This window comes from Vanellus vanellus (assembly GCF_965231255.1).
Source record: "Vanellus vanellus genome assembly, chromosome: Z".
Lineage (NCBI taxonomy): Eukaryota > Metazoa > Chordata > Aves > Charadriiformes > Charadriidae > Vanellus > Vanellus vanellus.
The window spans coordinates 36,261,431-36,279,591 of record NC_138908.1 but is presented as its reverse complement, the minus strand read 5'-3'; the positions used below and the strand labels follow the sequence as shown (position 1 = coordinate 36,279,591).

The following is an 18,161-nucleotide window of genomic DNA, read 5'->3' as shown; positions in this document are numbered from 1 at the left end:
TTTAACTTGTAACTTAGGTTTCTATCCTTTCTTTACTCTGTGAGGCCTCCACTGTGATACATGAGTCCACATGCTCCAATTTAGAGACCATAGTGCTGGACCACTGAACTGCAGCCTGAAGGTTGGAACATGAGCACTGTACTGGGAAATGACATATGGACAGAAACTTCTAGAAGCTGGTTTTGTCTGGAGGTTGGGGTAGATGACCTCCTGAAATCTCTTCCAACATCCTGTGACCCTATGATCCTGTTCCTAGTCAGAGCAACGTGTTTACAGTGTGACAAAGGCTGCACAGGTAGATCCAAATTCCAGCAAACACCCTCCTTGCATCTATCTCCATATTGAGTGTTCAGATTCACCAGTGTCCCTTCCTCTTACTGATTTTTGTGGGGCAGGATTTTCTTTTCTTTTTTTCTTATTTTAAGACTTTTGCAGAGAAATGTTCAAGGTTGATCTTTTTTAAAGTAGCATAGTAGTTTTTTATTGGAGATGCAAGGTGCTGATTTATGAAGTTATTTGTTTTGACAGTATCTGAACAGTCAGTCAGTCTAACTCTGAAATAAGTGGCACGCAAGTATCATTAAAGGTTTAGTACACAGATATCACACAAAGAGAAAAGCATGATAGAATGTAGCTAGGATAAGAATTCTTGCTCCATCCGTTTCAGCGTTACGGCTGCTGACACTATAGTTTTCTGAGTTTGTGGCCTTGAAATAGGAAGTGTTGATACATTTTAGAATAAATGTTGAGGAGTTTGGTATATTGGGTTTGAAAAGATTCTTGCCATCTTTTCTTTAAGATGATTGATTTTAACCTTTGAGAATTTCAGCTGTATAGGAGCCTGTCTTTAAAAAAAAAAAAAAAAAAAAAAAAGGGAAAAGAAAGGCTACTACTAAATCATAAATCTTTACCCACCATTATCTTCCATTAGCCTGTTTCAACATTTTAAGTCCTATCAAGCAGCTATATGTAGTTGTATTCCTGAAATTATTCATGTAATTTATTTCTGTATAATATTATCCTCAATTAATGGATGGGAGCTTAGCAATATAGATAAAATCAGTAATGTATAATAGGAACAGTGATATTCTAGGCTGTATATAGATTGGCAAAATGTACATTCTTGTCAGAAATCAATAAAAGTTAACCTACTTTTCAGTATATTTAGATCCAAAGAAAAATTTATCTTTCTCATTCTCAAAACACAGAATGTGGGGGATAGAGGCGTGGTGTGATTATTGTTCAGTTAGCAGTAAACTTTCATCTCTGAAAGAGATTAGTTTCATTTCTGAAGCCTTGCAGTTGGACAAAAGTTTTGTCTAGTCCCTTAGGTAGAAGCTGTGACAGGAGACTAATTCAAATAAACTGTAATTTCAAGGCCCTAAAAATTTAGTAATGAGAATTTTTGGAGAGAAATCTCCTTATAGATTGCTTTTCCATTTGAGTTGTTTTGTTCTCTAGACAAAGCTGCGGTGTCCTAAAAAAATCCAATTAACATCCTTTCTGTTGTTTGTAGCACTTTGGATTTAATACAGTACGAAAAAAAGTTCCTTGGTCCTAAGTTAGCTACTTTTGGTGTCCATGTCCCATTCCCTGTATATACTTCTTTCCAATAGTGTTTTTAATTTTTACCACTTTCCACTGACCAGGTTAACTGAAAGATAACCTTTTACATAAACAGTTATAGAGATGACCAGAAGTTTAATTAAATTATAACTGCATGTAGAATAGAAGAGTATCCGATGCTTTACAAATTTGGTATGAATTTCAGTTCTTTTTTTATGTTAAGTGATCTGTTATCTATTAAGGACAAATTGTATGGTGAAAAACAGTCTGATTGGCACTGATTTAATTTCTTACCTGCATGGATTGTTTCAAGGGTTGTATCAGCTAGATCTTAAATGAAGATGTCAGTTGGAACGGTAATTTTTATGCTGCCATTTTTGTGTGAGAAATATTTTTCTTTTTTGTGGTGTCTATGAAAAATGAAGTTTAGAAAGGTCAGATTGATATCTTATTTGTGTAGCTGCCAGCACATTGGCAGATTTTCTCCCCTATTAAAGAACTCAGTAACTAGCATATTCAGAAACACCTCTAGAACTGTATTGGCTGCCTGTGCTTTACTCTACAACGTAACAGCTATTCTATCTTAACAAATTTAATTGAATACAGATATAGTTTACTACGGCAGAGGAAATGTAGTCAAGACACTGACATCCATGAAATGGGAGTGCTATGCAGTGATACAGCTGATCCCCAGTTATGGTGCAAGGTATTGTCATTGAGTATGTGCAACGGAAGCATCCTTTTGAAGATGCTGAACAAACAATTACAGTATGGAGAAAATCACAGAAATGTTTTCTGGAAACAAACCTGAGAGAGAAATTTTAAGAGGTCTTGATCATAAGTTCTGTAAAAGTGTTTCTCATTCTGTAATTCAGTAAACTATGTTTGAGGTATTATAATCATGCCTTTTGTTTATCATGTAACATATGGGCTTTTCTTTTTCAGATCAAATTCAGTTACCCAGGAATATGATTGAAAACAGTATGTTTGAAGAAGAGCCTGATGTGGTTGACTTGGCAAAAGAGCCATGTTTACATCCCCTGGAGCCTGATGAAGTGGATTTTGAACCAAGGAGCTCCCGGCTTCTGGTCCGTGGCCTTGGAGAGCATGAAATGGATGATGATGAAGAGGATTATGAGTCATCAGCAAAATTACTGGGGATGTCCTTCATGAACAGAAGCTCAGGTCTCCGGAATAACATGTCTGTCTATAGACAAAATCCAAATGGATCATGTTTGGTGCCCTCTATGAGGACCATGGTGGTTTGCACAGTTGTTCTTGTGATTGCAGTTTCATTAATAATTTATCTTCTTCCCAAATGTACCTTTACCAAAGAAGGCTGCCATAAAAAAAATCATACAATGGAACTAATATACCCTTTGGCAAGCAACGGAAAAGTATTTCCTTGGGCAAAAATTAGACTTCCTCCTGATGTTGTACCACTGCATTATGATCTTGTCTTGCAGCCAAACCTAACTACTCTGAAATTTGCAGGCTCTGTAAAGATAGTGGTTAACATCATCCAGGTAACTCAGAAGATTGTACTTCACAGCTCAGGACTTAATATCACCAAGGCAACCATTACTTCAGCAGAAAGTGAAGCAAAGCCAGCTGAATTCCTGGAATATCCATTGCATGACCAGATTGCAGTCATGGCTCCTGAGGCTCTTCTTGTAGGACAGAATTATACTGTCAACATAGAATATTCATCTGATTTATCAGATACCTATTATGGCTTTTACAAAATTTCTTACAAGGATGAGAATTCTAAGCAAAGGTATGCCCACAAATGCAGCTTCTCTGTTCTGTCACTTCTAGATTGTGTTTTGATAATAGAAATAACAAAGGTTACTTTTTCTATTGGATGTTTATTACAACTGATTGCTGTTGAGCAAAATTGATATTTAATCAATTTACCTTCAATCATTTACCTGAAAAATGTCTTTCATGGACGGGTTAATTAAGGCAGGGCAGCCTCTCCGTCAGTTAAATGTAGTGCAGTATAGTGGTTGCAGGTAGCTGTAGTGTGGGGTTTTTGTTTGTTTAGTTTTTCCTTTCTCTCCTTGGAAGTTCTTCCAACATCTTTCGAGTCCCTGAGTCTCAAGGCAGGGACTGGGGGAATGAAGTCCCACTGTTGTAGGAGAAGATCAGGTTCGAGACCATTTGAGGAACCTTAACATACACAAGTCCATGGGACCCAATGAGATCCATGCCCTAGTCCTAAGGGAACTGGCAGATATAGTTGCCAAGCCACTCTCAATCTTATTTGAAAAGTCATTGCAGTCAGGCAAAGTCTCCAGTGACTGGAGAAAAGGGAAACATCACACTCATTATTAAAAAGAGTAAATCAGTGCTTTTTACCAAGAAGATTAATGAAATCACCACCCACCACCACCCACTTAAAATGGGCCTGACACTGGTCATGTACTTAAAGAGCGTTCGTGCCTTTGTTGGCACATAATTATCCATGCAGCTTTTCTAGAAACAGAGCGCTGCAACAAACACAAGTAAACCAGTATGACAGGAAAGTTGTTTGGAAGGGTGCACAAAACAACTGCTAAATAGAGCAGAGACATAAAACACTTAACCAGTTTGTGTTAAGAAGTGCTAAGATTTGAAGTGCTAAGAGTGCTAAGTGCTAAGACAAAAAAAAAAAAAAAGGGATGTGAAGGAAAAAGCAAGAAAAATCGATGTTATCAATCTTACAGATCTTTGCAAGAACAGAGATCTTGTATGGAGATTTCCAAAATAGTAGCAGGTAGATTTTGTTTCCTGAAAGGGGAAGGCAGAACCTACAATTAACAAGCACTAACCCAACCTTTTACAAATTGACAATATAGACTTGAAAGTATTCTCTGGGAAGAGGATCACACTGAGATTGTATTTTTCAGTTGCTTAAAAGAAGACCCTTCATAGAGTTGTTGCAGCCTATCTCAGAGAGACTCCTTGAAGAATAAAACAGAAGTGTGGCAACCATGGTCATAATTTTTCTCTCTGCAGTGAGATATGATAACTGTACACTGCTAATGTTTGAATTATTTAAGTCCCTCAATGATAGCTCATCTTTAAAAAAATAAACAAAACAAGATATTGAGTGTAAAGATGATTTCATAGACTGTTAGGAATCTGCTTAACATAAGAAAGATGTATTTCTATTTATTCTCTAAACAAAAATCCAGAATATTTTGTTTCAGATTCAGCAGGCATCTCTAAGCATTAACAACAGATGTTTAAACCAAAACTCATTTGTTTTGTGAGTTTACTCACAGTTTTCAAATATATGCAAAACTTGGTGCATTCCAATGAACTGTGGAACATTAAATGGGTTTTTAAATTGGTGAGCAACTGAGATAAGGCAGGGACTCTCTCTTCTACTCCCATGAGTTCCTGTTGGTCCTTATGTGAGGTAGTCAAAGGGGCTTGCTTTAAGAATCAAAAATTTTAAGAAATAAATTTGGGTTAAAGGTTTCAGTTTGTCTGCCTCTCCGGTGAAGGTGGGTGTGTTTTAGTAAGGTGCAAATGTAGGTGAGGTGGCTGTTCAGATCCGCCAGGTAAAGTGCTACTGATAAGCCTCTTATGAAAAGGCTGTTCCTGAGCATATACTAAAATGTTATAGTGTATGTATGATCATTAGAGAGAATTTGTTGCCACTTGAGAAACTGCTGATAGGCTTCAGAATTCCGTCATTATAACAAAAATGCCACAAGTTGTCTCTGTTGCAGAATGTGTTGGATAATAAAGACTCACAAAGGGTGTAGATTGCATCAGAAGAACATAACGTCAAGGTGAAATGAAATAGAACTAAGTAGCTTATCACAAACACTAAAGACATTGATTACCATGAAGTAAGTTGGAGTAAGAATACAGTAAGTGTATAAGACAAAAATTGCTTGAATGATTAGCCTCTTTTTGAATTTCCATGTTTTTTCTATTCTGATGTAGCTGAAGTTTTGTTTTCTCCTTGTATTTACTGTAGTAGAAAGAGAATGTTTAAGTATTCATAGAGGAAAAAGATGATCTGTCAGTAAGTTCTTGAGTTTTTGTCCCCTTTCAGTCCAGTGCTGCCTGCTTTTGTTCAAGAACAGGATGCAGCACATGCTTTAACTTGTATGTTTTTCAGTAAATCCTTTTCAGACAGCTCTTTGCTGATATCATAATTTCCATTACTTTGCCTGCCTCTTCTTTTTCCAGGTCCTTTGTCTCTGCTTAATGTCAGTGGTTTTACAAATGCAGGCTACTTTGATAACCTGTATTGTTATTGCATTTCCTGTATAAAACTGAAGGTATCACGCTGCTTTTGAAAGAAAATGTCTTTTCTTCTAGTTTAGTTTTATTTTATTTTGAAGATTTTTTTATAGTGCCACAAAAACATTGAAATTATCAAATGGCAAAATAACACAGTTGTCAGTTATATATATATAAAAACGTTGGGCCTTATTTATATTTTTTTTGCAGAATGGTTCTTTATTGTTTGTTTTTCTTCTGCAAAATCTTGGGGTGAAGGAAAAAAAAAAGAAAAAGAAACTTCCTGCACTAACTTCAAGATTGTTGGTGACAGGGAAGAGAAGAGTAAGAAGTCGAAAGTGGGCATGGAGATGAATCTTATGAATTGTCAGCAGTGTGCTGCCTCAGAAAAATTGTAGGTACAAAAATGTTGGAGTCATGGTGCAGAAGAAAAGAAAAGCCCCCAAAGTTGTGGGTAGTTCGGCAGTAAGTTTAAAAAGAAAAACAAAAAAACCAAACCACAAACAAAAGAAAAAAGTAATGTGAATGACTGTTCTCTCCACTGTTTGGCTCCAGTAAATATATGACCTAAATTTTCAAAGTTCTTGTTGAGCTCCCAGGATTATCTTGCAGGAGCAGAATACAAGTCAGAGATGCTCTCTAGAAAAAGGTGTAATTTCTGCAGCTAGTTAGTATCAAAATACTGGAGAAGGAATGTAAACTTCTTAGAAGTTCTCTTGTGGTATGACTAGGTGTTGTATTAGAGACAAGACAGTTCATGAACTTGCACAGAATCCATCTACTAGCCAGCAAAGGGAGCCAACATACAATTAAATGAACTGTGGGAGAATCTGCAGGAAGGAGCATGAAAATTAGATTAAAAGCTTCCTTGTAGTCCCATCTGCTGCTGAGATTGCAAAACTTTCATTTAGTGGGCATGCTCAATAATGTAATTTTTCAATCTCCTTTTTGTTCCCTCTTTCTGTAAACTGGCTGGCTTATATTTTGGTAATAGTTCTGTAATTGTGTTACTCCAGGTGTGTTCTTTGCTAAGATAGCAAAAAACAGCTAAGCAGATTAGTCCTCAAATAAATATATTTTTTGGGTTTTTAAAAAACCTTTTGTAATGACACATTTATTCTGACTGGACTAACCCTGTCATCTACCATTCAGAAATCTTCTCCCTTAACAAGCCGTTACAAGATTTGGAGGAAAAATGTCTGTTCTGTCATAAATAAACTGACATTTACCCTTTTCATAATTCTTAATTTGCTCTTCTCTACTCTTACCATTAGGTGGTTTGCAGCAACTCAGTTTGAACCTCTGGCTGCAAGGTCTGCTTTTCCGTGCTTTGATGAACCAGCGTTTAAAGCTACTTTTTTAATCAAGATCAAAAGAGATGAGAAACTTTCCACTCTGTCAAATATGCCAAAGGTACCTGCTTTTGTAGAGGAATTTAAGTAAAGCTGCTGCATAGGTAATCTGTTTAAGTGCTTTGCATTGTGTGTTTGTTGCGTTAGTGTCTAGGGGATTGACTTGAGAGGATAAGCTATAAACTGCATGACTTTATAATAAAACAACTTTCTCTTCATCAAAAACTTGAACTAAGTAACTTAGTAGAGAAAACAACTGTTAAATGCATTGCACAGTGTAGGATGTTATTGTAGGGACAGTTGAATAGCTATGGGAGGGACTCCTGTTGAATTTAAAGGAATCATTATTTTGCAGGAGTTTTGTTGTTGGCTACATCAGTCTTAAGAGCCCTTAAGATTTGCTTTTGAGTTTCGTATGTTTGCTGATACTGCACATGTGCAGAATACTGCAGTAATTTGTGTGACTAACAACAGTCTCTGTGAAAGATATGCCTTATATTGAAGGGTGTGCTTTGGAGCCTAAAGGAGGGGAAGTAGAGTATGAATACAGAGTCAACCCCAGAATATGAATGAGGGATCTGAAATTCCTTCAGCTAGATCATTTCAGGCAAAATCTTGTAAGAGCATATCTGAATTTTATGGTGATGCTTTATGCCATTAAACCTTTATAGAAGCCTAATTTGTTTAGACAGACCAGCAAGACTAGAATTACGCAGTCAGTGTCTGAACTAGGTCCTGTCTCATCAAAACATTACCACCATTTATCACCCAAGAGAAATTCATTAATATTGACATTGATCTAACCAGTGATGAAAAAATTTACACACTTGGTGTTGGTGGGACACATGGGTACACTGTGCAGTTTGGGTTCCAGAAGGTTGTCAAAAGCTTACATGCCGATGTAGCTACCCTGTTTTTGAAAACTGTGAACTTGTGAAATATCTTTTTCACAGTGCATGAACGTTTACATTCCTGGATTTATGGTGGTTCTCAACCATTACTTTAACCGGATTGCAGCACTTTAGTTTATGTCCAGGACTAAGAGAACTTTATTTGCTTCTCTTTTCATCATTGAAAAAGGAAACAGACTTTGCTGGACAATTCTGCTGTTTTATGTAAACAAGAAAGGGTGCTCAGTCACTTTCCTCTGCTAGGAGTTGGACAAGTGGCTAAGGCAACTTTAAGGAGCTTCCATAGTTCTTCATGTACAAAAAGTAAACTATGGTTTACCATTGCTGTATGCATGCAGCAGACATTGCTCAGCTAATTGCATATAGTTGCTAAAAGTCTATCCTATTCTTCAGTGCACCTTCCACAGATGATGGGTAGTCTGAAAGACACTGATGTGTTCTCTGAAAGGCCAAGAGTATTTTTGTTTTCAGTTCTTCTTTTGCACCACACTACCATAGAATGTTTACTGCTACCTGTATATATATAATCCTGGTATATTCTGTATGTTCTCTTGCTTATCTCTGACGACATCATTATAAAGAAGATGACATTCTGTGTGATCTATGATTCTATGATTCTAATGCCCATTGTGGGAATAGACTTCTCAGAAAAATAAGCAAGAGCCCTCGCGGTAGCAAACAGGCATATCTACCTCCTTTGTTTTTTTCGCAGCATATGTGGTTGTGCAGCACCTCCAAGCTGTCTTCTTCAGTAAATGCTTTGTTAAGTCATTTAATCTAGCCCCTCCACCACCTTCCTTACTTTTCCTGATGATTTTGCTCAGATTTCATGTCTTTTGTGCAAGGTGTTTATGCAACTTTGCATGGACAAGAAGTAGTCATCTGGAAAACTACTGCATGTGTTTATGGCATTGAGCAAGACTGAGATTTCAGATTGTGCCCAGGATAGCTGGTCAGCATTCAGGGACTGCTTCTACCAAGCTCAAGATCAGAGCATCCCGACACGTAGGAAGTCAAGGAAGGGAGCCAGGAGACCTGTGTGGCTAAACAGGGAACTGCTTGGCGAGCTCAAGTGGAAGAAGAGAGTTTATAGATCATGGAAGGAGGGGCTGACTGCTTGGGAGGAGTACAGGGCTGCTGTCAGGGGATGTAGAGAGGCAACTAGGAAAGCTAAGGCCTCCTTAGAGTTAAACCTGGCAAGAGGGGTCAAGGACAACAGGAAGAGCTTTTTCAAATACATGGCAGATAAAACTAACACCAGAGGCAATGTAGGCCCACTACTGAATGGGGTGGGTGCCCTGGTGACAGAAGATACCTCTCTGTCTACTCTGTCGGGGGCTGTCCTGAGGAGTCCTGTTCCGCTGAGACCCCAGATGAAGATGAAGTCAAGTCAATGGATGAGTTTGCCTTAGTTGATGAGGACTGGGTCAGAGACCAGTTAAGCAACCTGGACATCCATAAATCCATGGGTCCAGATGGGATGCACCCGCGGGTGCTGAAGGAGCTGTCTGAAGTCATTGCTGGACCACTCTCCACCATCTTTACCAAGTCTTGGGAAACGGGCGAGGTGCCTGAGGACTGGAGGAAAGCAAATGTCACTCCAGTCTTCAAAAAGGGCAAGAAGGAGGACCTGGGTAACTATAGACCGGTCAGCCTCACCTCCATCCCTGGGAAACTGATGGAACAGCTTATCCTTGGTGCCCTCTCAAGGCATATCAAGGATAAGAGGGTTATTAGGGGCAGTCAGCATGGCTTTTCCAAGGGGAAGTCATGCTTGACCAACCTCATAGCCTTTTATGAGGAAATAACGAGGTGGATGGATGATGGCAGAGCGGTAGATGTGGTCTACCTTGACTTCAGTAAAGCATTTGACACTGTCTCCCACAGCATCCTCATGGCTAAACTGAGGAAGTGTGGACTGGATGATCGGATAATTAGGTGGACTGCGAACTGGCTGAAGGAGAGAAGCCAGAGAGTCGTAGTCAATGGGGCAGAGTCCAGTTGGAGGCCGGTAACCAGTGGAGTGCCTCAGGGGTCGGTACTGGGGCCCATATTATTCAATATATTCATCAATGATTTAGATGAGGGAATTGAGTGTACTATCAGCAAGTTTGCTGATGACACTAAGCTAGGAGGAGTGGCTGACACGCCAGAGGGCTGTGCTGCCATCCAGAGAGACTTGGACAGGCTGGAGATTTGGGCAGGGAATAACTTAATGAAATACAACAAGGGAAAGTGTAGGGTCCTACATCTGGGCAGAAACAACCCCAGGTTCCAGTATAGGATGGGGAGCTACCTGTTAGAGAGCAGTGTAGAGGAAAGGGACCTGGGGGTCCTGGTGGACAGCAGGATGACCATGAGCCAGCACTGTGCTCTTGTGGCCAAGAAGGCCAATGGCATCCTGGGCTGCATTAGAAGGGGGGTGGTTAGCAGATCGAGAGAGGTCCTCCTTCCCCTCTACTCTGCCCTGGTGAGACCGCATCTGGAATATTGTGTCCAGTTCTGGGCCCCTCAGTTCAAGAGGGACAGAGAGCTGCTGGAGAGAGTCCAGCGTAGGGCAACTAAGATGATTAAGGGAGTGGAGCATCTCCCTTATGAGGAAAGACTGAGGGAGCTGGGTCTCTTTAGTTTGGAGAAGAGGAGACTGAGGGGTGATCTTATTAGCGTTTATAAATATATAAAGGGGGAATGTCATGAGGATGGAGCCAGGCTCTTCTCAGTAGCAACCAATGATAGAACAAGGGGTAATGGATTCAAGCTGGAACACAAGAGGTTCCACTTAAATCTGAGAAGAAACTTCTTCTCAGTGAGGGTGACAGAGCACTGGAACAGGCTGCCCAGGGAGGTTGTGGAGTCTCCTTCTCTGGAGACATTCAAAACTCGCCTGGATGCCTTCCTGTGCAACCTCATCTAGGTGTTCCTGCTCTGACAGGGGGATTGGACTAGATGATCTTTTGAGGTCCCTTCCAATCCCTAGCATACTGTGATACTGTGATTGTGTCTTCCTGCAAACTATGCAAAATGGATCACTTGATGCAGTGAACAGTGTGTCATTAGATATGAGCAGGCTTTTCAGCCTTCCTGAGACAATCTGCAGGGAAGCTACTTGGAGCTCAAGCTCTGTGTTGCCAAGAATTGTGACTTAACTGGTCCAACCAACGTGCCTGAAAGGGTAACCCTTTATTTCTTGTTTAGTGATTTATTATTTGTTGCCAGGGAATCTTCCTCTAATTAGTCTGGAAATAGCTGACTGTCACACCTCGAGACATGTGAATTAAATCTAGAAAAGACAAATTGTTACTTGCCTTAGTCTTGCATCCTCCCATAACTTCTGCCTTGTATTGGCAGTTCTTCAAAACATGTGCCTGTGGGGTTCTGTGCTTAGGAAGAAGCTGGTCCCCATCCCATCTGTTCCTACTCAACTCTGAGTGCTGTCACAAAGCATCCAGTAGCTCTTTTGGTGCTGTCTGTGGTTACTAATGTTGTGTACTTGATGAATGTGCACAATGAGGATTCATCCACATGGAGAAGACATACTGATGAGCTGCCTTTACTGTAAGGTCATTAATGCATCTCTCTCTTCCTCCTTACTTCAGGACCCATTTACATTTAAGTTTCTAGCCTTTCTTGCTGCAGAGTAGCATTCATTGCATTGCTCATTTTTCAAGGAGATAGGAAGCCATTTGAACAATCAACATTTAGGAGATGTGACCTTGTACTCATTCTACTTACAGTGAAAAATGGGTTGATATTGCACATTTATATCATCTTAACATTGGTGTTATGAATTTTCCCGATTGGTCGTATCAGATACATACTGTTTGAACTGTTTCTGTACTGCATAGAAAAACTGTCCTTTCCCTACCCATCTTTCTCTACATAGAATTGTTCTTCCAATGACTTGTGCCACTCCTGCATCATAAATTCCTTTTTAAATTACATCATGCCTCTCTTTATGGTGTTTTGATTCCCACTACTGTTTGTCATACCACGTGAATTACCTTCAGATCTGCTTCTTCCTCTTCTGCCTTGCATACTGCCATAGCCAGAATTCCTGTGCTTCCTTCAGGCTGAGAATTCTCCTTCCTTCCCATCTTGTCAGACATTTCCATCATCTGATTATCTGCTTTTTAACCCACCTTCTCTGTCTTGCTGCATTTGTTTTTAGTATCAGACCCTTTTCACTGAACTACCTGTTTGTCCACTCTTTGTCTCTTTGTAACATTTACTGAGCATGTATGTGTTTAAGAGCATATTGAAAATTTCATCTGCGTTTTCTTCTGTTGGTTCCATCTCTGTTTTGAAACTTGGCTGTTACATCATCTGTATGATGGATAAAGATTTGAGAAAGCAAAGATAAAACAAAGACAATATAAAAAAAAGACATTAAAAGCAATGAAATAGTATGTTTACGGCTGGGGATCAAATGTGAGTTCTTGTGTCAAAAGAACAGATCAGGTTTAATTAGAATTTATCAAGAAGGTATAAGAACATACCAACCAAGTGAATTGATATTTTTGCTAATGGATAATATCGCCAAGATGTTTGTGTTTATACTGCAAACAATATTATTTTCTTTCATTTTGTCCCCCAAATTTATGCCCTGATAATTTGATACTGTGTAATTCCTCTTTTGTTGCTGTATGAAATCCAGACATGCAGTCTGTTAATGGGTTCAGAAGTGGTTCCTTTGGGTTTTATAATTTGTCAAGATAATTTGCATGGGTGAATTACAATAAATCCTTATTTTTGTGACTGTACAAATAAAGAAATTAGACACAAGAGTTTCTATGAAGTAGTACACTACCTCAACAGCATTTCTTGTATCAGTGAGTTCTCTTGTAATGGTACCCATTTTTATATGCAGAGCTTCTTTTAATTGGCATGACTTTATGGTTTATTTCATGTTTTTTTTTTTTTTCCCTGATCTCACAAGTGCTCTAGCACATGCTGAATTCTTACATTTTAGACTTAGCCTGGATTAGGTATTCTGTTAGGTGGTGTGGGCTCCCAATACAGTAAGTACAAGCTAGTGAGTTGATTCTTGTACACATAAAGAAAGAAATGTGAAAATTGAATAAGAGGATCATATTGTATAGACTTATATTGCATTGGTGAGATCATTACTAGGATAGGCTCGCTTCTGAAAATAAACACCTAAACAAATCCCTGTTAAGAAAAAAAGTGATACAGATTCTTCTGTAATAACTGCAGGTCTTGGTAACAAGCTGTGCTGAATGGAGAGACTTTTTAGTTTATCGATGAGAAAGTTAAATGTGAACATCAGTACAGAAAAGTACTTTTAAGCATACAGCATGCCTTTCCAGGACTAATATTAAAGAAAAACTTTTGCAGTGAAAGTAATTTTAAATGCACCATGTTATCTTACTTCAGAAGACTGAGCAAACAGTTACTTTTGGCAGTGTGTGTTTAAGATGGGCATGGTTTTGCTTTGAACTAACTGAAACTTTAGGTTTTCTTCACTTTTTAAAAGGCAATCTCTTTTGATTTGTAAGGGTGTGTGTGAGGGGTTTTTTGTTCTGTTATTCTAAAATAATTAGTATGTCTGGTTACCAAGTTTTGAAGAGGCTTCTGTGAAAAGATCGGTGTTTAAATCATGCAATACCAGTATTTTTGGTAGTCTATGCTGAACTGTGTCTCTGATTTGGCATAAAGCTCTCTTGAATTAATGCTAATCTTTACGTTGACTTTGGATTATACTGGGGGTTTAATGGTTTCTCCAGCAATACAGTTGTCTGGTAATCCTGCATAATAAAAGCTTCCTTGGGTATATAGGCTTAAATGTTCCATGTCTCTTTAAGTTTTGTTACACCATGAGTAGTTTGTGAGTATCATATATCCCACTGAAACATAATCAAAATATAAAGATGTTCTGCAGGTTTGGTTATAAACTGTTCAAAGCAGGAAGTAATTCTTTGATTTAACATTGATTCCTTGCATGTCTTAGTGTTCTTTTGTCTGCATCAATAATGACGTTTTTCTTTCTCATGCAGAAAGCCACTACTCCTGTGACAGATGGAATTGTTCAAGACGAGTTTTTTGTGAGTTTGAAGATGAGCACCTACCTAGTAGCCTTTGTTGTTGCAGACTTGGAAAACATCAGTAGGGAAACTAATGGGAGTCTGGTATGTTATGTCCACTTTAAGTTTTCCTTCACCTCTCCCAAGCCAACAAAAACAGAACAAAAAAATCCCTAAAACAAGAAGCAAACTCTGTCTCAACTAAATTTATTTATTTACTTGGCTTTATTATACTCCTTATAGGTAGGGGACAAAAGCCATATGCTATAGGTTGGAATCACTTCAGGGCTTACACCAGTTGGAGAAGACTTTTATAGCAAGGGACTCAGCACCAGGTGTTGTTAACAATGGAAATTTACAAAATCTAAAATTCTGAAGAGCTTTCAGAGCTGGAAGCTTTAAACTTTTATTTAATGCTTCATTTGTGAGGGAGTATTGTCATGCAAACCAAGAGTTTTTCAGACGATATACAGAAACAATACCATTCCCAGGGAAGTCTACATACTATTTCAAGCAGTGCTGTTCTATACCTCCAAAGATAACCTACCTAAAAAACCCCATGCCCTGCAGTAAAGCAAATTTAGACTAACTTTAAGTCTGCATTTAGTCACTTGAATACAATTCTTTCATTGTGGGGTTTTTGTTATTCCAAAGGCTCCAAAAATCAAAGAGTTGGTCCTGTTTGATCTTTGTCCTTCATGGGGATGCGGCCTGCAGGGTCAGTGTGCAGTGCCTACAATGTGTGCCATTAAAGTAACTAAATAAAAAGCATGGTAATATTAGGAGATGCTGCTTAACCTAATTTTAGGAGGTGCAGGAGTTTCATGTAAGCAATGATTTTCATGACTATCTATCAGGAACTGCCCCTTTGTGGTGAAATGTTGGAAGTGCCAGTACCTACCTAGAAAGAGCCAGAGGTAGTAGTGCTAGTAGCACTGCAGAAGCAGCCCTCTCTTTAATCCAGTGTATACAAGTAAAGATACTAGTCAATAGGCTTTGATTCTGACTTGAACAAGTATTTCTAATTATAGCTGAATAGGACAGACTGTTTGGTCTAACCTGAAAAGTTAGACTACTAAGTTCTTCCCCGCACCCCCACCCAAGGTGGGTGTTGTATGGCTGCTATTCAGGTCGATATTTGAACTGAATTCTGGTAAAACCATGTAGCCAGTTCTTTACAAGGCAGAAAACTGATCAGTATGCTAAATGTTTCGTGTTTGCAGAGAGCCTGAAACAAGTATCTCCATGGTGTACTTTGCTTTGTTCATAATAGTGAGACTATCTTGCATAGATTGTCAAGTACTTCAGAAGTGTTTTATGGCAGAGGCATGTCTGAGAGGAGAAGGCTGAGTGATAAAGTGGTTCATAACAGTGCTTCTCCTTCATTCTGACCACTAAGCAAGATTTGGCCTGTCCAGGGAAGTCCAGAAGACCTTTAGAAGGCATGAAACACAAGGCATCCAGTAAGGTATAAGAGTACTTGCCAGCTTAAAGGGACAAATCATAAGAGTCTAGCTAGTGGTTGTTTGGTTGTTCTGTTGCCAACAGTGTCTAGTAAGCCAAGGGAGACTGTAAGAAGGAAGCATATAATGATGTTTTCCACGAAATACGTTCTCAAAATGCTTCCAGCAATTTGTGGCTGGAAGATTCAGAAACTTTGAGCTAATCAGTTCACACAAAATAAGTTTATTGTCATGAATGTTATGAGACAACTTCGAGGGAAGTAAAGTTGCTTTGTGTTCATAATGCAATGATATTTTTTTAAACTCCAGAAGATCCCAGAGGGCTTTTGTATTTTCTCTTTGAACTTAGAATTTGCGGTTAATAGTACTTCTGTACTTCAGGAACACTAGATTAGATAGATCCTTACTTGTATGTGCTTGGTTCAAACTCAAAAATTAAAAGGTCACCCTATCCATCTATTTGAAATGTCATTTTTTTACTGATTTGTAGTATAGTAAGAGGGACCTTTTTTTTTTTTTTTTTTTTTTAATAGAACAGGAAAACTAGTCTCAACATATTTTGATATTTTGTGTTTGTGTATGAAAGGGTGTCCTAAACCTGGATCAACCTGTCACCTAATCAAAGTTATTTTCTTGATACGACCACTTCAGCATGAATAGACAGAGACTGTAACCTTTCAGTTTTTATGAATACTTCTTAACATTGTGTCTAATGTGGCCATTCCTTAGATGGGGAATGGATGACCTTTGTGCCAATTATTATTTTCTTGAGATAATTTCTTGCAAGTGATACTAGTGTTATCATACTGATAGCCTAAACTCATAGATTAATCAAGGTATGCAGGGAGGGTCACTTAATAACTCATCAGGGAGTAAAAAAGGAAATGGATCAATTTCTGTTCATGTAGACCCTTCTGGAATACCCTCCTTTAAGGTGTCAGCCTTTAATTGTTCCTGTATACACATTGGTCAGTTGAATAGTCTGTCTGTATTTTGACTAGTCAATAAGGTCCAGCAAAAAAATTAACTCTTTATTTACAGCTTCATAACTAATGTTTGTAACTTATGTGTGTACTCCAAAAACCATATCCTCTCTGTTTGAAGAACTTTTGCCAGCTCCTTTTTTTCTTCTAAAACTTTTGTAGCCGTACGTTTCAAAATATTTTCTCTGTTTGGACTAGGTATCTGTCTATGCTATACCACAGCATCTAAACCAGGTTGGGTATGCCCTAAACACAGCAGTGAAACTTCTGGAATTTTACCAGAAATACTTTTTAATGAACTACCCTCTTGAAAAATTAGGTAAGTTCTTCTGAACTTTTTTTGAACAGGAGAAGCTCTTATCAATTCTGAGGAATGCAGAGGAACTTTCATTCTGAAAAGGTGTGCTTAAAAAAAAACCAAATAGCATAAAACATCCACGAAATAAGGTTCCCCCAAAATTACTGAAAAAAAAATCATCTGATGTTTGACGGAATATGAGTATTAAGTGATTCCCAAGGTGGAAAATTTTTGTGAGCTTTTGACACCGGATTGGTTATACTTGTATGTAACATCAAAGAAATAATTTGGTGTAAATTTAACGTGATATGCCTTGCTAGAGAGATACAGAATTGTCTATCTGTGAACCATGTTCACCAGTGCAAAATCTGCAGCCTGATTTCTTTGCATGTGTTAGTTTGACTGGAAAGATAATGAAATGCAGTCTTCTAAGACTACTTTCAGTAGGGGCAGCCTCATTTCCTTCTTACTTGTGTGCATGCAAGGTCTATAGGCAGTGTCTGTGTAGTGCTTTAAGTTGTTTGTGTAAGAGTACTGCTAGAGAAGCATGGTTATAAATCTGTGGGGCTTGTTTGCTTTAGATGTAAGCACGTGTCCACACTGCAGGATTTAAATAATGAGGGCTTTAGAGATTATACAATAGAAAAGGTAGACTTGAAATACAGAATTCCTTTAACAAGCAGTTTTCAGAAGCTTCTTTCAAATCTTTTCCAGATCTGGTAGCAATTCCTGATTTTCAGTCTGGTGCAATGGAAAACTGGGGCTTGATCACCTTCCGAGAAACAACACTCTTGTTTGACAGTAATACTTCCTCAGCAATGGATAAAAAGTTAATAACTGCAGTGATAGCGCATGAGCTTGCCCATCAGGTACTGGATTGGAGAGGTCATTGTTTAAATGTGGTGGGATCTTTTTTTTTTTTAAATGCAATTCCGTCTTTAAATTCACCCCTGCCTCACTGTGCATTGTATCTGTTCAGAATACCTGCAGGTGTATTTTCTGCAATACAACAGGCAGAGTGCAACTCTGTCATGACATACTTAGGGAGTTGTTTATGGAACAGCATTACCATGGTTTTGACTGAACTTGATTTTGCCACAAGATAGAGCTGAGGATGGATGGAGTGTTACTGTACTTATTTGATTTTATTTCTGAAAAAGAATGACGTTTTTGGTCTTTCATAGTGGTTTGGCAATCTAGTAACTATGGAATGGTGGAACGATCTCTGGCTGAATGAGGGATTTGCCACTTTCATGGAGTACTTTGTCATGGAGGAGATTTTTCCAGAACTACATTCAGTAA

At 38.5% G+C, this 18,161-nt stretch overlaps 1 protein-coding gene across 1 annotated transcript in view; it reads left to right on the top strand.

The window, feature by feature from the left end:
- The first annotated feature begins 2,504 nt into the window (after positions 1-2,504).
- The window catches only part of LNPEP (leucyl and cystinyl aminopeptidase), a 42,707-nt gene continuing 27,050 nt past the window's right edge, over positions 2,505-18,161 (top strand). Inside the window, exons 1-6 of the mRNA XM_082497904.1 lie at positions 2,505-3,343; positions 7,086-7,224; positions 14,089-14,220; positions 16,760-16,880; positions 17,574-17,728; positions 18,044-18,157. Of these exons, the coding sequence (XP_082354030.1) occupies positions 2,535-3,343; positions 7,086-7,224; positions 14,089-14,220; positions 16,760-16,880; positions 17,574-17,728; positions 18,044-18,157 (1,470 nt within the window). The 5' untranslated portion in view covers positions 2,505-2,534. The remainder of the gene's footprint in view (positions 3,344-7,085; positions 7,225-14,088; positions 14,221-16,759; positions 16,881-17,573; positions 17,729-18,043; positions 18,158-18,161) is intronic.